The sequence below is a fragment of the Siniperca chuatsi genome, linkage group LG12 (genome assembly GCF_020085105.1).
Source record: "Siniperca chuatsi isolate FFG_IHB_CAS linkage group LG12, ASM2008510v1, whole genome shotgun sequence".
In the NCBI taxonomy this organism is placed as follows: domain Eukaryota; kingdom Metazoa; phylum Chordata; class Actinopteri; order Centrarchiformes; family Sinipercidae; genus Siniperca; species Siniperca chuatsi.
The window spans coordinates 6658449-6674221 of NC_058053.1; the positions used below are offsets into that span (position 1 = coordinate 6658449).

The following is a 15773-nucleotide window of genomic DNA, read 5'->3' on the forward strand; positions in this document are numbered from 1 at the left end:
AGTTGGAAGTCAGATACTTAAACCTGCCATTGCTTAGCTCTATCCACTCAGTTATCTGCTGCACATTTGTTAAATGAGATGTTATAAGCCACATTTGATGACAAAAACACATATTGACAGTTTTTACATTTTCAATAGTGTCTCATCAAATGTAAAAGACGGTCTCAATTACTTTTAAGTTTTGTCTAGACTGAACATTCTCCACTTTTTGAGTAAATCCTCCAACGTGTCGCTGTTTCTTTCTGTGTCTTGTCAGCCTCTGAGCCCAACTTGAAGCTTCGTTCCCGGCTAAAACAGAAGGTGACAGAGCGCCGCAGTAGCCCTCTGCTCCGAAGGAAAGATGGTCCCATCACTACTGCCAAGAAGCGTTCCCTAGACGTGGCTGGTGAGCACTCTTGTCACTGGATTTCTTCTGTTGTTTTATTTTGGTGCAGAATCTGATTTTCCCAGGGCTTTGCTAGACAAGTTAAAAAGATTAAAATATCCCCCATTCTACCCTATATTTGGAACATCAATGTATGGATTTTGCCTAGCAACATGATTTTTAACATCTTATTTTTTCTGAAAGTGTCATATAAAGTTGAACACTATCATCATTCATTTTAGTGAGGTTTTGGATGTAAAAAAAACAAATTCATATCCATACTTTATAGTATGAATACGCCCCAGAGCAGCTGTGGCGAAACCAGGACAAGGAGTAACAGAGTCATATTTTATCTCAGAAAGATGACTGACCCATGTTAGAAAAATCTAATTTTTGTGTTGTGCGTGTTCTAGAGTCTGCATGCAACAGTGCACCAGGCTCAGGTCCCAGCTCCCCCAACAACAGCTCCAGTAACATCCCCAGTGAGAACGGGGTCACCATTTCCAGCAGCCCAGGAGAGGTAACCAACATGGCTGCCAGTGTCTGCATGTGTATGACTGCATATGCACGTGCACATGTGTGTCTTTTGGTTTTTGTGTGTATGAGGCAGGTGACCAGAAGACTCCCGGAGGACTTTGGCAATGTCCAGCTATTTTAATGGAGGGCTCAAGCTCTGTGAGTTCATGTGTGTAGAAGCAGAGTAGGGATTTCTGGCACAGCTTCACCTACTTCCAAGTTGCATGGAGAAGGGAAAAGGTCGGAAGAGGTCAACGCGTTTCGGCTTGTAGCCTTCATTTTTATTTTATTAATTTATTTGGATCGCCATTAGCCACTACAAACGTAACAACTACTCTTCATGGGGTCAATGAATCAACAACAATAAAACTACTAATGACAATAATAGCAACAGTGACAAAAAGTACCCACATTATATCAGAATAGTCAGTAAACAATTTGATATAGCTCAAAAATAATAGTAGTACCATTAAAAACAGCGTATACACCCTGTGTGTGTGTGTGTGTGTGTGTGTGTGTGTGTGTGTGTGTGTGTGTGTGTGTGTGTGTGCATGAAATAGAGGCGAAGTAATGTACTGTATGTAACGCTGTGTCTACTTTGTGTCTAAACTCTGTGTGTATTCACTGTAATGTTGTGTGGTTTTGTGTGTTCAGGCCTCCCTGCTTCAGAGGTTGGCTGCAAGGGAAGGTTCAGTTAGCCAGCTCTCTCTCTACACCTCCCCTTCTCTTCCCAACATCACCCTGGGACTACCAGCCACATGTCCTGCTAGCACTGTGAGTACAGTCAATGCACAATATTATAATGATACAATACAGCATTGCTCATTATACCAAAGAATGTTTGCAAAACATGCACCCAAAATGTACCCTTGCAAGGTAGTGGATTACATGGAAATACATGGAAATACACTGACATCATTCTCTGCCTGGTTAGTTTACTACAGAGAATAATAACAGGTTAATTCAAATCAACAGTCAGTGAGTTGTTATCTTTTATGCACATGGAGTATGCCAAATCCAAACTGGGTTTCCACTTATACACAAGAGAAATAAAAAAGGGAAAGCTCTTATCAGTGATTTTTGGCATGAAGTTGCCTTACATGCCTCTCTCTCCCTCTGATTCTGTTTTTTCATCTCTCTCAAATTCTGTCTCATTTGACTTTTCTTTGTCTCTGTCCATCTGCCTCTCTATGTCTGCCTGCCTCTTTCCTTCTCCGTCCTTGTGTCTCAATCTCTCTCTCTCTCTCTCTTTGTATCAGGTGGTATCAGGACACCAAGATGGTGAAAGTCGTCTGGCATTGCCTGCGTTACAGCAGGGCATTCCTCTGACCCCTCAATTTCTGCCCACTGCCCACCTGCCCTCCTACTTGGCAGCTTCAGCTCTGGACAGGGAGGGGGCGGGAGGGGGCACGGCTGGTCACAACCCCCTTCTCCAACACATGGTACTGCTGGAGCAGAGCCACAATCCAATGGGTCAGTATTCACTACAACATTTATTTTCTTTACTTCTCAGCAGCCAGTAGCTGGTGTCTTATTATTATTATGCCATAATAATATGGGGACTCCACAATTCCCTAATTTGACTAATGTTATACAGAAATGAATCTGGGCAAGATGGCAGTATATAAGTGACAATATAATTCTGCTTGATTTTAAAGTTTTTAGGGTAAAACAAGTATGAATATTGTAAATAAGTAGTGAGTAGCTCTTAGATGTACTTTCTCCATTGCCTTGTCTCATCTTCTCTCTCTCCCTCGGAAAATTGGTTCTTTTATTATGACCTGGGACTCATTTTTGCAATCCTGTTGGCACTGATAATATTTCACTCAACACTGTAATTGCAGTGATTTCAGGCAGCCAAACACAGCTACGCACAACAGAGTCTACAGGGCACAATCATGATGCATCAGACTTTTTTCTTTTTTTTTAAACAAAGGCCATTTAAACCGTGTAATAGTTTTAAATGACTTGGAAGTGAAAACAAAGATAAATGTACCCAAACTGTCCAGTATAATGCGGTGTTTCAGGTATGATTTAAGTGATAAAAAAGTAGCCAAAGTGAAGCTGAAAAATTACTGCATTGCATCTAAAATTTACAACTGATATTTTTGGGTAGCAGTCCATCATGTGTCGGTGCCCCTGTGTACCCCATTTTAACGTCTCCAGTCGTGTCATTGTCTCCCTACTGTATACTGATTCTCTACACTTAAGCTGGCCATTGAAATGTATTCATATTGAACAGGAATGATGGCCAAAATGATAGAAATAAGACCCTGCTTATTAAAAAATGCAAATTATATTCTCCTGTGACCACTCTGTGTTTACCATAGTTGGTCTGGGTGGCCTCCCAATTCCATCACCCTCTGTCTCCAAACTTGCGCGAGGCCACCGTCCCCTGGGAAGAACCCAGTCAGCCCCTCTGCCCCAGCAGCAGTGTGGACAGGCCCAGGCCCTGCAGCAGCTGGTAGTCCAGCAACAGCACCAGCAGTTCCTGGAGAAACACAAACAACAGTTCCAACAGCAGCAGCAGCAGCACATCATCAACAAGGTAGCTCAATGTGTGTGTGTGTGTGTGTGTGTCTGTGTGTGTTGGTACCATACATGCATGTGTGTACATGCGCATGCGTCATGAATGTATAGCAGTCAGCTATATGAATGTGCATGTGTGTACAAGTGTGTTTAAGAGTCTGTGTGTGTGTGTGTGTGTGCGTGTGTGTGTGTGTGTGTATTTGTCTACATGACGCTGATTTGGTTGTGTCTGTGAATCCTGTCTTTGCTCCAAGAGCAGGATGAATCAGCCTGCAATCAGCAAGTCTTCTAGAAAGTCTTTCTTGTCTGTGTTCGTGAATCCTTACTTCTCTCTGTCACCCTGGCAACTGTGGTCTAGAGGAAGCTGCCTCCATATATGGTCACACAGGAAATGTGACTCACTGCATCATTGTGGGTGGGTGGGTGGGTTGGTTGGTTGGTGGGTGTGCGTGTGTGTGTGTGCTGAAATTCCTTCAGGATTAAGCTCCATTAGCTTGTTTTGTTGGGCTGTTGGTGAATCCCTCTTCTTCTAGACTCCAGGCTGTTGTGACTCCAGCTAATTAAGTCAAGATTAGGTGTAAAACCATCTTATTTTCGTGTAACATTAATTTGTGTTAATGTGTTAATCTTTTCCAGGCAAAATGAGAATTGTAACTATGACTTTGCCTTGCATATTAAAAAACAGAAACTGTATTTGAACCATTATAATTATTTTAAAACCATAATATACTGTATAAAGATATGAATGTTGTAACATGACATTTTTCATTGCTTTAGGTTGTAGGTGGGGTTGTTTTCTTATAAAAAAAAACACTCAATGTAGATCCTTGTTAATTAAGACATTTATGGCAGGCGTTCCAGTTTCAATTAATAACCAGTTAATACATCAGTGCACAAATCTACAGTAACTGATCCAGAGATCTCCAAACAAATAATGTTTGCTCATGAAATACAAGTGGTGTTTGGTTCCTGCTTGCTTTTTAGCACGTCCATGTTTTTGTGTTAAGTTGAATTTTCATAAATTAAAAATAACAGTCCTACACAATCTGTCTGTGCACAGAGAGTATCGAGCAGAAAGTGACAGCAAGGCCAATATCACACGGGCAAAAGATGTGTTCACAGTCAACAAGGGGAAAATGTGACACCCCCCGGTCATCAGCTGAATTACTACCACTATTATCTCTCAAATCTGTCTTTGAAACAGCTCACGTTCCAAGTTTCTGTTCAGTTACTGAGAATCTGCACCTAACATTTAACTTAACTTAGCAGAGCAGCGCTAGAAATGATTACCTCATTACCTTTGTCAGTATATAAATATGGAACAAGTATAAACACATGTAGCTGCAATTTATAATTATTCCGTGTACGTCCCCTAACTTTATCATCAGTTAAAAATAACCTGTTCAATCTGCAGTAATAATGTAACACTAATAATCCGCAAGCACCAGTATTCCAGATGTTGCATCATGTTCAGCTCCACTGTATAAATCTTTTGTAAGATTTATACTTACTATTACTGTAATTTAATTTTGATTGTGGGCTGGTTGGCACGGTAGCTCAGTGGGTAGCCCATTTGCCTCACAGGAAGCAGGTACCAGGTTTGAGCCTGACGGCCAGCTGAGGCCTCTTTATGTAGAGTTTGTGTGTTCCCCCCTGTGTTAGCGTGGTTTCCTCCCAGATTGCCTGTAGGTGTGAATACTGTATGTTTGTCTATGCAGTAAGGGTGTCTTGTGAAAGACTGGCAACATGTCCAGAGTGTACGCCACTGTATCCCTTGCCTTATTCTTTTCATACAATTTCACTGCATTTAGGCACACCTGATGCATTTACGATGACGCACAGGTTGGAATTATCACCATTTTCCATACTGTCCACTGCTTAAATTAAAGGCACCCATTCAGCTTTTCACAGTTAACTTCAGTGACTGACAAGATGAAGTGGTTATTCAGTTAACTGGGGCCAGGAGACTTTCTGTATAGCTTGAAAAGGTCAATTACCTTAAAGGATCTGCCCCATCTCAATTTTGTAACCTGTTTTTTCAAGTATGAAGCCCATAGTCCAAATATCACCTGGAATATGTAAGGAACTCACTTCAAGTGTTAGCCAGAGCTGATGCAACAACTTTCAGCTCACACCAACAGCATGCAACAAGAAAACACCTTGACATGTGATACTCTCTGAGGTAAATTTAGCAGTGTAATCTGTTACATTCAGTGGTTTGTTAGCGTTAATCCAAACCTTTGTACTACTTTATCAAAAGCAGAAATCGGTGATTAAGCAAGAATAACCTGGAGCAAGTGAGGTGTGTAATAGTGGTACAGATAATGCACAGTCAAAGTATTGGCACCATAACCCGCCAATTCAAATGAATGTTCTTATTTATGGGTGCACTAGCGATAAAATCAGCTGCAAAACAGGTTCTGACAGTGGCATCTACAGATTCCTAAATTCCTAAGTCATCTCAAACACTTCTCACTTTCCTGCCACTGTAACAAAAATCCAGCTCGCCAACATATTTTTAAATGCATTCATGTCTTTCCATTATGATTGTACAGTTCCACAGACATTGGAGTTGTATACCCAGTAGTCCCATTCTTACAAAATTTAATATAAATAAATTACATGTCCCCAGCTAGTCATTGCCTTTGTTTTGGCTTTTTTCTGCCTCTCACACAACAACGCACAATGGAAAATGTAGAAGTACCCCCAAGAAATACTGTTTCTGTATAATAAAGTCAAATTCTGAAAAACAATAAACTTTATATTTAACACAAGAAAGTAGAGTACTCCAGACAGCAGCATGTCTCTGCAGAATGATTTTAATACCAGTTTTTATTATAGAGATAAAGACTTTCATGGCTGCCATTCAATCTGATCCTTACCATATGTATGAGTTTAGTCATGCAAATATCCCAGTGGTATAGTAGTAGTTTAGTTTCATTCATCTACCCTGTTCACCACCGGACATCCACCACTGTGTAAAACATGAGTCATCTGCTGCCTTCCTTCTGTTCCTTGTTCACATTTTTCAGTCAAGTCAGCAATGAAAAGGGGCCCTTCCTGCTACTTTAAAATGTGGCTTTAACAGTTGGACAAGTTGTCAGCAAAGAAAGGAATGAAAGAATCTTGAAACAGTTTCAACCCGAGCCTGCTGCCTACAATTAATTACCTGAGACAGCTAAGGCAATACTGGGGTACACTCACTTTACATAATATTGTTGTGGAAGTGTGTGAGAGAGAAAGACAAATAGTGAGTCAACTAGTGTCAAGTGTTTGTGTAAACAACCACCTTCCCTTCTCCACCTCCCGCTCTCTCTGTCTTCCACCTGATTCAACAGGCTTATGTAGTGTCTGTCCCCCTTATGGTTCATATCCCAGCAACTATTTCCTCTGTTAAAACGGAGGGTTGGAAGGAGAGAAAGCAAACAAAACAAGAGAAAGGAAGAGCGAGAATCAGTGCAGCAGCAGTGGATGAGTGTTTTGAGTTTGTTTGGAGAAGAGGGACTGGGATGAGGCAAGAGCCTGCTCTCTGACGTCAATGGACTGTTCCCTGGGCAATATGCCAGCCAAGTGTGTGTGTGTGTTTGTGTGTGTGTCTCTGTGTGTGTATGTGTTCCATGCACAAACAGTGGTCCACTCCAATCATGACCTACACATCAAGGTTGAGGTCTTTGACGGCAAGGACAGGGACAGCTGCCACAACAAGATTCCCACAATCGTCCCTCTACAATTCTTCCTCTCTTTCTCCCTCATGTCCTTTGCTAAGTTTTCTCCTCTTGTTCAGGCCCAGGCATGGTAAAGTTAACTACCTGTATATGAATTCAGTCATGGAGATTAGATTATTTGAGGAGTTTTTAAATAAATAAATCTGTACAGAGTACAGGTCCAGTTTATCTCCATGCGTACAAAAAGTACAAGTGCCTGGCTAATGTTAGCTTTTGTTTGGTTAAACTTTAGGTCTTTCACATTGTTTTTTTTTTTTTGTTTTGTGTTTTTTTTTTGTACTTGAACCGATCTGTCAGCTATTTTTGGAATGAAAAACATCTTCAGTTGACCAACACTTGTTAAAGTGGGACAAGTTGTATTGCATTATACATTGTTGTCCCTGATGTTAATTGTACGCAGCAGGCTCGGGTTGGAACTGTTTCAAGATTCTTTCTTTTCTCAAGTTGTTGAAGCTAAAGTTCCCTTTTTGTCCTGATTGATTCTGGTTTCTTTATTTGTAAAGTGTTTTCTGAAACTTTGGAAAAAGGCAGATTTTCTGCCTCAAATATACAATGTCCAAGGGCGTGATTTCCACTGGGGATTGGGAGGTCATGTTCCCCTCACTTTTAATATTTCAGGTTGACTTTCTTACTAAAATCTCTTTGAACATTCTCACTTAAAAATCATTTAACCTTATTTTTATTTTCAGTTAATATTGTCTAATATGGTTAATATTGCTTCCCTCTCCCCACCCCCCTTCTCTCTCTCTCGATCTCTCCCCCCAACACGGCAGTGGCAGATGGCCGCCCACCTTTGAGTCTGGTTCTGCCCGAGGTTTCTGCCTCCTAAAGGAAGTTTTTCTTTGCCACCTTTGCCAAGTGCTTGCTCATGGTGGGATTTGTTGGGTCTCTGTAATTAATATTATAAAGAGTACGGTCTAGATCTGCTCTACAGGAAAAGTGCAAAGAGATAAATAAAGAGATAAATAAAATGTAATTGAATTAAAAAGGTGCTAGAATCAGTCAAAAATATGAGTTAATGAGAGAGAGTTAATGTAGCAGAATCGTGCTACCGTGAGTTCCCTTGGCTCACGCTGAGACCATGTTTTCGGGCAATATTCTTTATTCTTTTCTTTTTCTCCACACCCAATCTTTCCTTCTAGCATCAGCCGTTCCTCCGACCGCACCTCCGCTTTTTCCTCTGTGTCCAGAAAAGCCAGCCTCCCTGGCTGGCTGTCGTGGCCCTCTTCAGGTCCGGCATGCTACTGTATTTAGGGAGAGAATAATTAATTAACCAGTTTCAGCTGTGCCAATGACCTCTCCCTGATGCTGCTCACCTGAGCCCCTCTAGCACCTCTCCCTCTGCAGCTGACAGCTACCCACCTCCACAGTTGAGCACGGTGCTCTATGTAGTAAGGTTGAAAATACAACATTATCTATCGAAGTATCAGGTTTCTATAAAGGAAACTCAAAGGAAAATGATTTTAATTAAGGTTACTACATAGGTTTACTTAGCATTTCTATTTTTTGTTATCCCCCCCATTATTGTGGAATGCACAATTTTTAATAACCATTTTTATCAGACTTTGTTATTTGCTCGATTTATTTAAATCTATACAGGGCAGGAAATAAGCCCATATATACTGTACACTCAGTTGCCAGTTTCTACTTGTGTTTCTGTTATTTTGTCAATGAGGGGAAGCTAAATAACAGAAACACGTCTCTGTATAATGCAATACAGTTCAATACATGCCTTGCGCTGCTTTTAGTCAACCTATTTTTATTTTATTTTATTTTTTATTATGTCTCGTATTCCCTTATTGTATAGTTTTAGCTTATATTTTATATTTGATCTAGATTTTAGGCTCTACTGTTAGTGTTATCTGTATGCACCGGGGGTCTGAGAGTAACGCAATTTCGATTCTCTGTATGTATGTAATGTACGTGTGGAAGAATTGACAATAAAGCAGACTTGACTTGACTTCAACAGCACCACAAACTACATCCTCCAAAATGATCATAAAGTTGAATCACCACCTCTTTAAAACATTGTAACCTTCATGAAGGAAGGATTTATTGCAGGCCTGTTATATTAGACTGCATCACTTTTAGCTAGATTGACCTAATAAACTGGCAAATGAGTATATGTGTGTGTGTGTGTGTGTGAGAGAGAGAGAGAGAGAGAGAGATATTGTGTTCCCCCCCACTTCTGAAACCAAACCTATGTCCTTGACAGTGCTTAACATTTTTCATTTTATACATGGTTCTTTGTGTCCAGGTTTGCTAATTGCAGTCACTGGTTCTTTGTTTTAGCTTGCTATCACCCCTTCATCCCATACCAATATCAGTCCATTACTCAATATTGACATTAGGTGGACAATTTTTATCTGAGAGTGTTCCATGATTTTGTTTATTTAAAGCATGTTCACCTCTCACCTGAGCTTCTCTTTTCGTCCCCTAGATCATGTCCAAGCCCAGTGATCAGGTCTCAGCTGCAAGCTCCAGTGCCTCAGGGCCGGCCAGGCAGCACCAGAGTCACCCAGAGGAGACGGAAGAGGAACTCAGGGAGCACCAGGGGCTCTCCTCATCCTCATCCTCATCTTCTACGTCTGTGCACGAGACGGGGCCTCTGCGAGCGTTGGTCATCAAACAGGAGCCCGCAGACCCTCAAGAGCAGGACGAGAGGGAGCAGAGGGAGAGACAGGTCGAGCAGGACTTCCTGTTCCGACAGGTAAGGATGCGGGGTGAGGGGGAGGTGAAGGATGGGTACAGGTGGGAGTAGAAAAATAAAAAATAAAAGAGAGGGGAAAAAAGCAGGAAGAGGAAAAATTATACACAGAAGATAGGGTGAGAAGAGACGGAGGACAGTGAGATAAAGAGTGAATAGTGGAAATTGGAGACTGACAGGGCGTGAAATCAGAGTCAGTTAAAATGCAGATTCCATAAGTTCAATCTGCTTTTCAGAACATTTTCCAGAGTAAAAATAAAAAGAATGAAGATGAAACTGATATTCTTGCAAATTTCATGCTTGCAAACATCCCAAGTTGGCACCAAATCCCATCTCAGTAACCATTAGCTCACCATGTATACCCATTCAGGTTCAAAGTGACTCTAACAAGACACTATGGAGGAATCTTTTTCACTGGTTACCTAAATGTTGTGGTGATTTTTTTTAACGGAAAATAGATGAGAACTATCTGACAGCAGTGACAGATGGAGCTAGTAGTGACTGACTGAAACATTACACTCTACATTTGATCCTTCCTGACTGTCTGTCCAGCCGACTCTCCGCCGTTTTAAGCTAAATTGAAATTTTTTTACCAAGTCACGCAAAACATACTTACACACACACTACACATGTTTTACTAATGCGGAGCAGTGTGTTTTTTATGAATGGCTCAGGGCATGTGTACCTCCTCCACACTAGACCCCAGCACGACTCCATATGGACAATCACATTCTCATGCTTTCAAAATACATACTGTACACCCACACAAAAACCCTCTATTGCACACAGAGTCTCCAATTTTGCATTACTTGTCCATGGACGCATACAACATTTTCTATCTCTATATTGCTCATACTCTGTGGCCACACACACACGGGCACACACATGCACACCCATACACAGTCAGGACACCATGTCCTCATCTGTCTAGCCCATCCCTGCTGTCCGCTCAGCCAAATTCAATCAGGCACTCCTCTCATTGTCGCCATGGCGCCCATAGTGTAAGCGGACACGCCCATAAGAATTGTACAACAGGATTGCTTGGTGAGACTCTTTTAAATGGAAATATCACCCAAATATATAACTCGGATACATACAGATACTTAGGTAAAGTTTCCAAGTGCTTACATAAGACACATTCAAATGAAATCATTAATAAGTACATGTTCTAAACATTTATTTCTCACTTTGCTTGCTGTTTTGTACGCAAATTTTATGGATCATTATTTGTCTTGTGTTCTAGGCTGCTCCTTTTATAATCAAATGAAGTGAGTAATCATTATGTGAGTCAAGTTGGGAATAAAGTGGTTTTAGATTAATAGTATCCATTATCCTTGTCACAAGACAGCTTTATAGTCTTTGCAACTGAAGGCTCACATGAAAGGTATCATAAGACCTCTATGTTAATAACCTGTCATTTAAATATTTGACAGGTTTCCCAGCAATACTACCATATTTATTGTCATATGTGTTGTCATGTGAACACTTTACAGCACATGAAACCGGTATGTCACTGTGTAACGTCATATCAACTCTTAAGAATGCAGCCTATATTGTGTATACAGTAGCTTGGTATTAGCAAGTATCTAGTGCCATCTTCTGGCAAGAGAAAGATATTGCAGTCCAGCATTCACACAGTACATGTCACTCTGTGTGTGCGTTTGTGTGTGTGAGCAGCAGGCTCTGCTGTTAGAGCAGCAGCGGATTCACCAGTTGAGGAACTACCAAGCCTCCATGGAAGCAGCTGGGTTGTCAGTCAGTTTTGCTGGGCACCGCCCCCTCTCCAGGGCTCAGTCATCTCCAGCCTCCGCCTCCTTCCCCATGGTAGTACAGGAGCCGCCTGCCAAGCCTCGATTTACCACAGGTCAGTTGAAAAATAAATAAATATGGGTCTTACACATACACATTGCAGCTAAGTATGAAAATGTTCTAAATATATATAGATATATAGATATATATATATATATAGATATATATATATATATATATCTATATATATAAAACTGAACTGAAGTGGCTGATATCAAGAAATCCTACCAATGGCTAGAGCGAGCTGGACTGAATGACAGCACAGAGGCACTCATCATGGCTGCACAGGAGCAGGCCCTGAGCACCAGAGCAATAGAGGCCCAGATCTACCACACCAGACAAGACCCAAGGTGTAGGCTGTCCAAAGAGGCCCCTGAGACAATCAAGCACATAACTGCAGGGTGTAAGATGCCGGCAGGAAAAGCATACATGGAGCGCCATAACCAAGTAGCTGGCATAGTGTACAGGAACATCTGCACTGAGTATGGACTGGAAACCCCGAGGTCAAAGCGGGAAACACCTCCAAAGGTGGTAGAGAATGACCGAGCCAAGATCCTGTGGGACTTCCACATTCAGACTGACAGAATGGTAATGGCGAACCAACCAGACATCATGGTGGTGGACAAACAGCAGAGGAAAGCACGTGTGGTTGACGTGGCAATACCAAGTGATGGCAACATCAGGAAAAAGGAACATGAGAAACTAGAGAAGTACCAGGGGCTCAGAGAAGAGCTGGAGAAGGCTTGGAAGGTGAAGGCGACAGTGGTGCCCGTGGTCATCAGAGCATTCGGGGCAGTGACCCCCAAACTGGAGGAGTGGCTACAGCAGATCCCTGGAAGAACACCAGACATCTCGGTCCAGAAGAGTGCAGTACTAGGAACAGCAAAGATACTGCGCAGAACCCTCAAGCTCCCAGGCCTCTGGTAGAGGACCCGAGCTCGAAGGATGAGACCACCCGCGGAGGGTGAAGGACGAAGTTTTTTTTTGTTTGTTTTTTTATAGATAGATAGATAGATAGATAGATAGATAGATAGATAGATAGATAGATAGATAGATAGATAGATTATATTCTATGAACTATCATAGAGTGGCAAACAGCAATCTAGAAACACACTTTCATCCTGCTGATTGCAGGTTAGAGGAAACCTTTTCCTGGAAACACACAGCATGATGAGCCAACATACAGTGGCTGTGTATATGCATGTGTAATTTACTGAACAGAATCACATTATCTCTCTGGACCCTATCGACATGACCTCTTGTTTATGATGAAGCAGGTGCAATAGATAATCACACCATAAGACTTCCAGTGTGATTATAGGAATCTTGTTGTGACAACTGTTCCTGCCCTTGTTGTCAAAGATATACAAATTGCTCTGAAACTCTGTGTGTGTTTGTGTGTGGTGGTGTTTGCATTTCCCAGGTCTGGTGTATGACTCTTTGATGCAGAAGCACCAGTGTATGTGTGGCAACACCACCAGTCATCCAGAGCACGCTGGCCGCATCCAGAGTATCTGGTCCCGCCTACAGGAAACAGGCCTCAGGGCGCACTGCGAGGTAAAGCCACAGTGACACTTGACCACAGAGGTATGGCCCAATGGATGTAACATTACGAGACACAGAGTTGAATAGATACAGTATATATAAAACAATAGATAAAACCTAATAGACTTGAATTGTCCTGTGTATACCTGTTATTTCTTTCTCTCTTTTAATAAAAAAATATTTAAAATTAAATTATTTAAAAAAAGATTCAAATGTTAGTAGTGTAAAACATGCCACTTTTAAACTCTGAAGTGCAGGTTGTCATTATGACCAGAAGGGGGCAGCATGTAGCCATCTTCTCTTGACACTTGGCTTTACATTACATTACATTCATCATAATTGAGAATGACTTCCGGATGGGAGCCGAAACGTCTTGATTCTGAAAACAGTGTCCAGATGACTACGTCTGAAACCTTTTCTACGATGGAACACTCCTGGACGAATGAGGGACTACACCGTATTACATTATATTTACTAATAAAAAAACACACATTTTGAGGTTATGGCTTGAAAATGAACCAATTTCTCCTAAATTCTGATTTACACATGCAGACACCATTGGGCCTCCCTATGTGAGTGTGAGACATGGTATCTTGAACTTTAAACAATGTGACTACCTTCACACAGCACTTCACTCTATCCTTGCCACCTTCTTGGGTGACTATGGCAGTTTGGATGGAGAGCGCAGAATTTTAACCAAATACATAACTTGTCTCTCTCTCTCTTCTATTTCTATCTGTTCTCCTCTCTCCTACTCTATGACCAGTGTATCCGTGGCAGGAAGGCCTCACTGGAGGAGTTACAGACGGTCCACTCTGAAGCCCACGTCCTGCTGTACGGAACCAACCCACTGCGGCAGAAACTAGACTGTAAGGCATACGATAACATTAATACACGTGCACAAATTCACAAACATACTCATTACAAATTTGAGCGGATCTACCAGCTTCAGTATAGATTTCTAGGCAATCTGACTGCCACCCATGCAGTTTAATCCTGTTTAATCTTATTCTAAAATGTGGAAGCGTTAACACTTACATGAATGAGTGTTAAATAGTAACATTTAAGTGTTTCACAATACTTTACACACAGGTTACAAGCACAATGAGCCCAAGATTCAGTGCACAGCTGCAGTTCTACACAGACAACACACTGTACATATCAATTTACATGTACACATGCAACATTAAGTATTAAGTAACTCTGTCCATTTGAGCAAACTAAATCTCAGACTAAGTCCTTCATGTGAATGCCATGAATGTTAAGCGTCTGTTAAAGGAATCTGCTTTAATGCTTAAACCATGTCATAACAAAAGGTCCAATCTAATACAGTCCTGGAGGTGTTACGATAAGGTGAGGACCACTGAAGCTTGTTAACTAAGTCGCACAGGCTGCTTAGTCACTTAGGTCTGGCCTTTGTGGCTTGAAGTGCAGGTGTAGCCAAGTGTGTGTGTGTGTGTGTGTGTGTGTGTGTGTGTGTGTGTGTGTGTGTGCAAAAACCTATGGGGCAAACCCCAGTGGTCATCTTAGCTTTCATTCCAGTAGAGACATAAATTCCCCTTGTTATTACTGCTTACAGAGGCGAATTACCAGATACTCCTGTGTAAGGTTCAGCGTACAGGTGGTTTTGCACACAAAGAAATGAAAATGGACAAGAATAAAGTGGAAATGCAAACTGTTATAAACCCACAAAGGTGGCAACTAGTCAGGGATTAAAGTATTCCTAGACACTATATTAAATATCTGGTTAGGGATTGTTTTCTTTTTGTCAGACACTGTTGAGCACATGTATTTTTAGCAAGTTAGTGGGTGGCTGAATGAGACTTGGACCCCTAACCTTGGTAATGCGAGTGCCACACTCTGCCCATTGAGCTTCAGAGGTCTGCTGTTGTACTCATGAAACTTTACACTAATCCAGTTGTCAACACTGGATTGAGATTAGTTTAATGTTTAGAACATTTGGGCAGTTAAGTTTTTACATTCAAACATTTCTTGAAAAACATAAACAGGGTTAGCAGTTTTACCTAAAAAACCTTTGTATGCAGTTTGAACCGAGGTTTTGTCACTTGTCTGGAAATTGTAATTTCCAGACAAGCTAGTTTTCTGTTTATTTTCTAACCTGTCAGAAAACTGAAGTTTATTCATTTCCATTTTCTATGACAGAACGGATCTCTTCCTGGCCTAAAATCTTCCCCCTGAAGAGGCAGAGGGTTTGATTATCCAGGCAATAAGATACTTTTCCCCCTTCACCTTGCCCAATTAAAGCACGCCCCTGTATACTCTTGCTGTTAGATTAGGTCAGAAAGTCAAATGCTCAGTTTCAGGCACCCGTTTGTGCCTGTGAGTCCAGAAAGTTACCTCTTCACCTGGTTGCTTTTTCTAAATCTCTTACTCTTTCAAATTCCTAATTTCTGTCTTTCTGTCTCAGGTTCAGTGAGTCCCATGTTTGTGAGGCTACCATGTGGAGGCATAGGGGTAAGTCACTTATTTTCTCATAGTCATGCTTAAGTCATTTTACAAATATTCACTATATGATTAAGTATTCGTAATTTGTGTGCCTGATTTTACTTGGAAATTG

The 15773-nt window shown here is 41.3% G+C and overlaps 1 protein-coding gene across 3 annotated transcripts in view; it reads left to right on the forward strand.

The window, feature by feature from the left end:
* hdac4 (histone deacetylase 4) overlaps window positions 1-15773 on the forward strand; it is a 132059-nt gene that overhangs the window by 86974 nt on the left and 29312 nt on the right. For all 3 annotated transcript variants that reach the window (XM_044216058.1, XM_044216059.1, XM_044216060.1), the window contains 10 exons: window positions 257-385; window positions 778-884; window positions 1535-1654; window positions 2140-2353; window positions 3211-3428; window positions 9575-9844; window positions 11519-11705; window positions 13074-13207; window positions 13962-14064; window positions 15624-15670. In XM_044216058.1, the coding sequence (XP_044071993.1) occupies window positions 257-385; window positions 778-884; window positions 1535-1654; window positions 2140-2353; window positions 3211-3428; window positions 9575-9844; window positions 11519-11705; window positions 13074-13207; window positions 13962-14064; window positions 15624-15670 (1529 nt within the window). The remainder of the gene's footprint in view (window positions 1-256; window positions 386-777; window positions 885-1534; window positions 1655-2139; window positions 2354-3210; window positions 3429-9574; window positions 9845-11518; window positions 11706-13073; window positions 13208-13961; window positions 14065-15623; window positions 15671-15773) is intronic.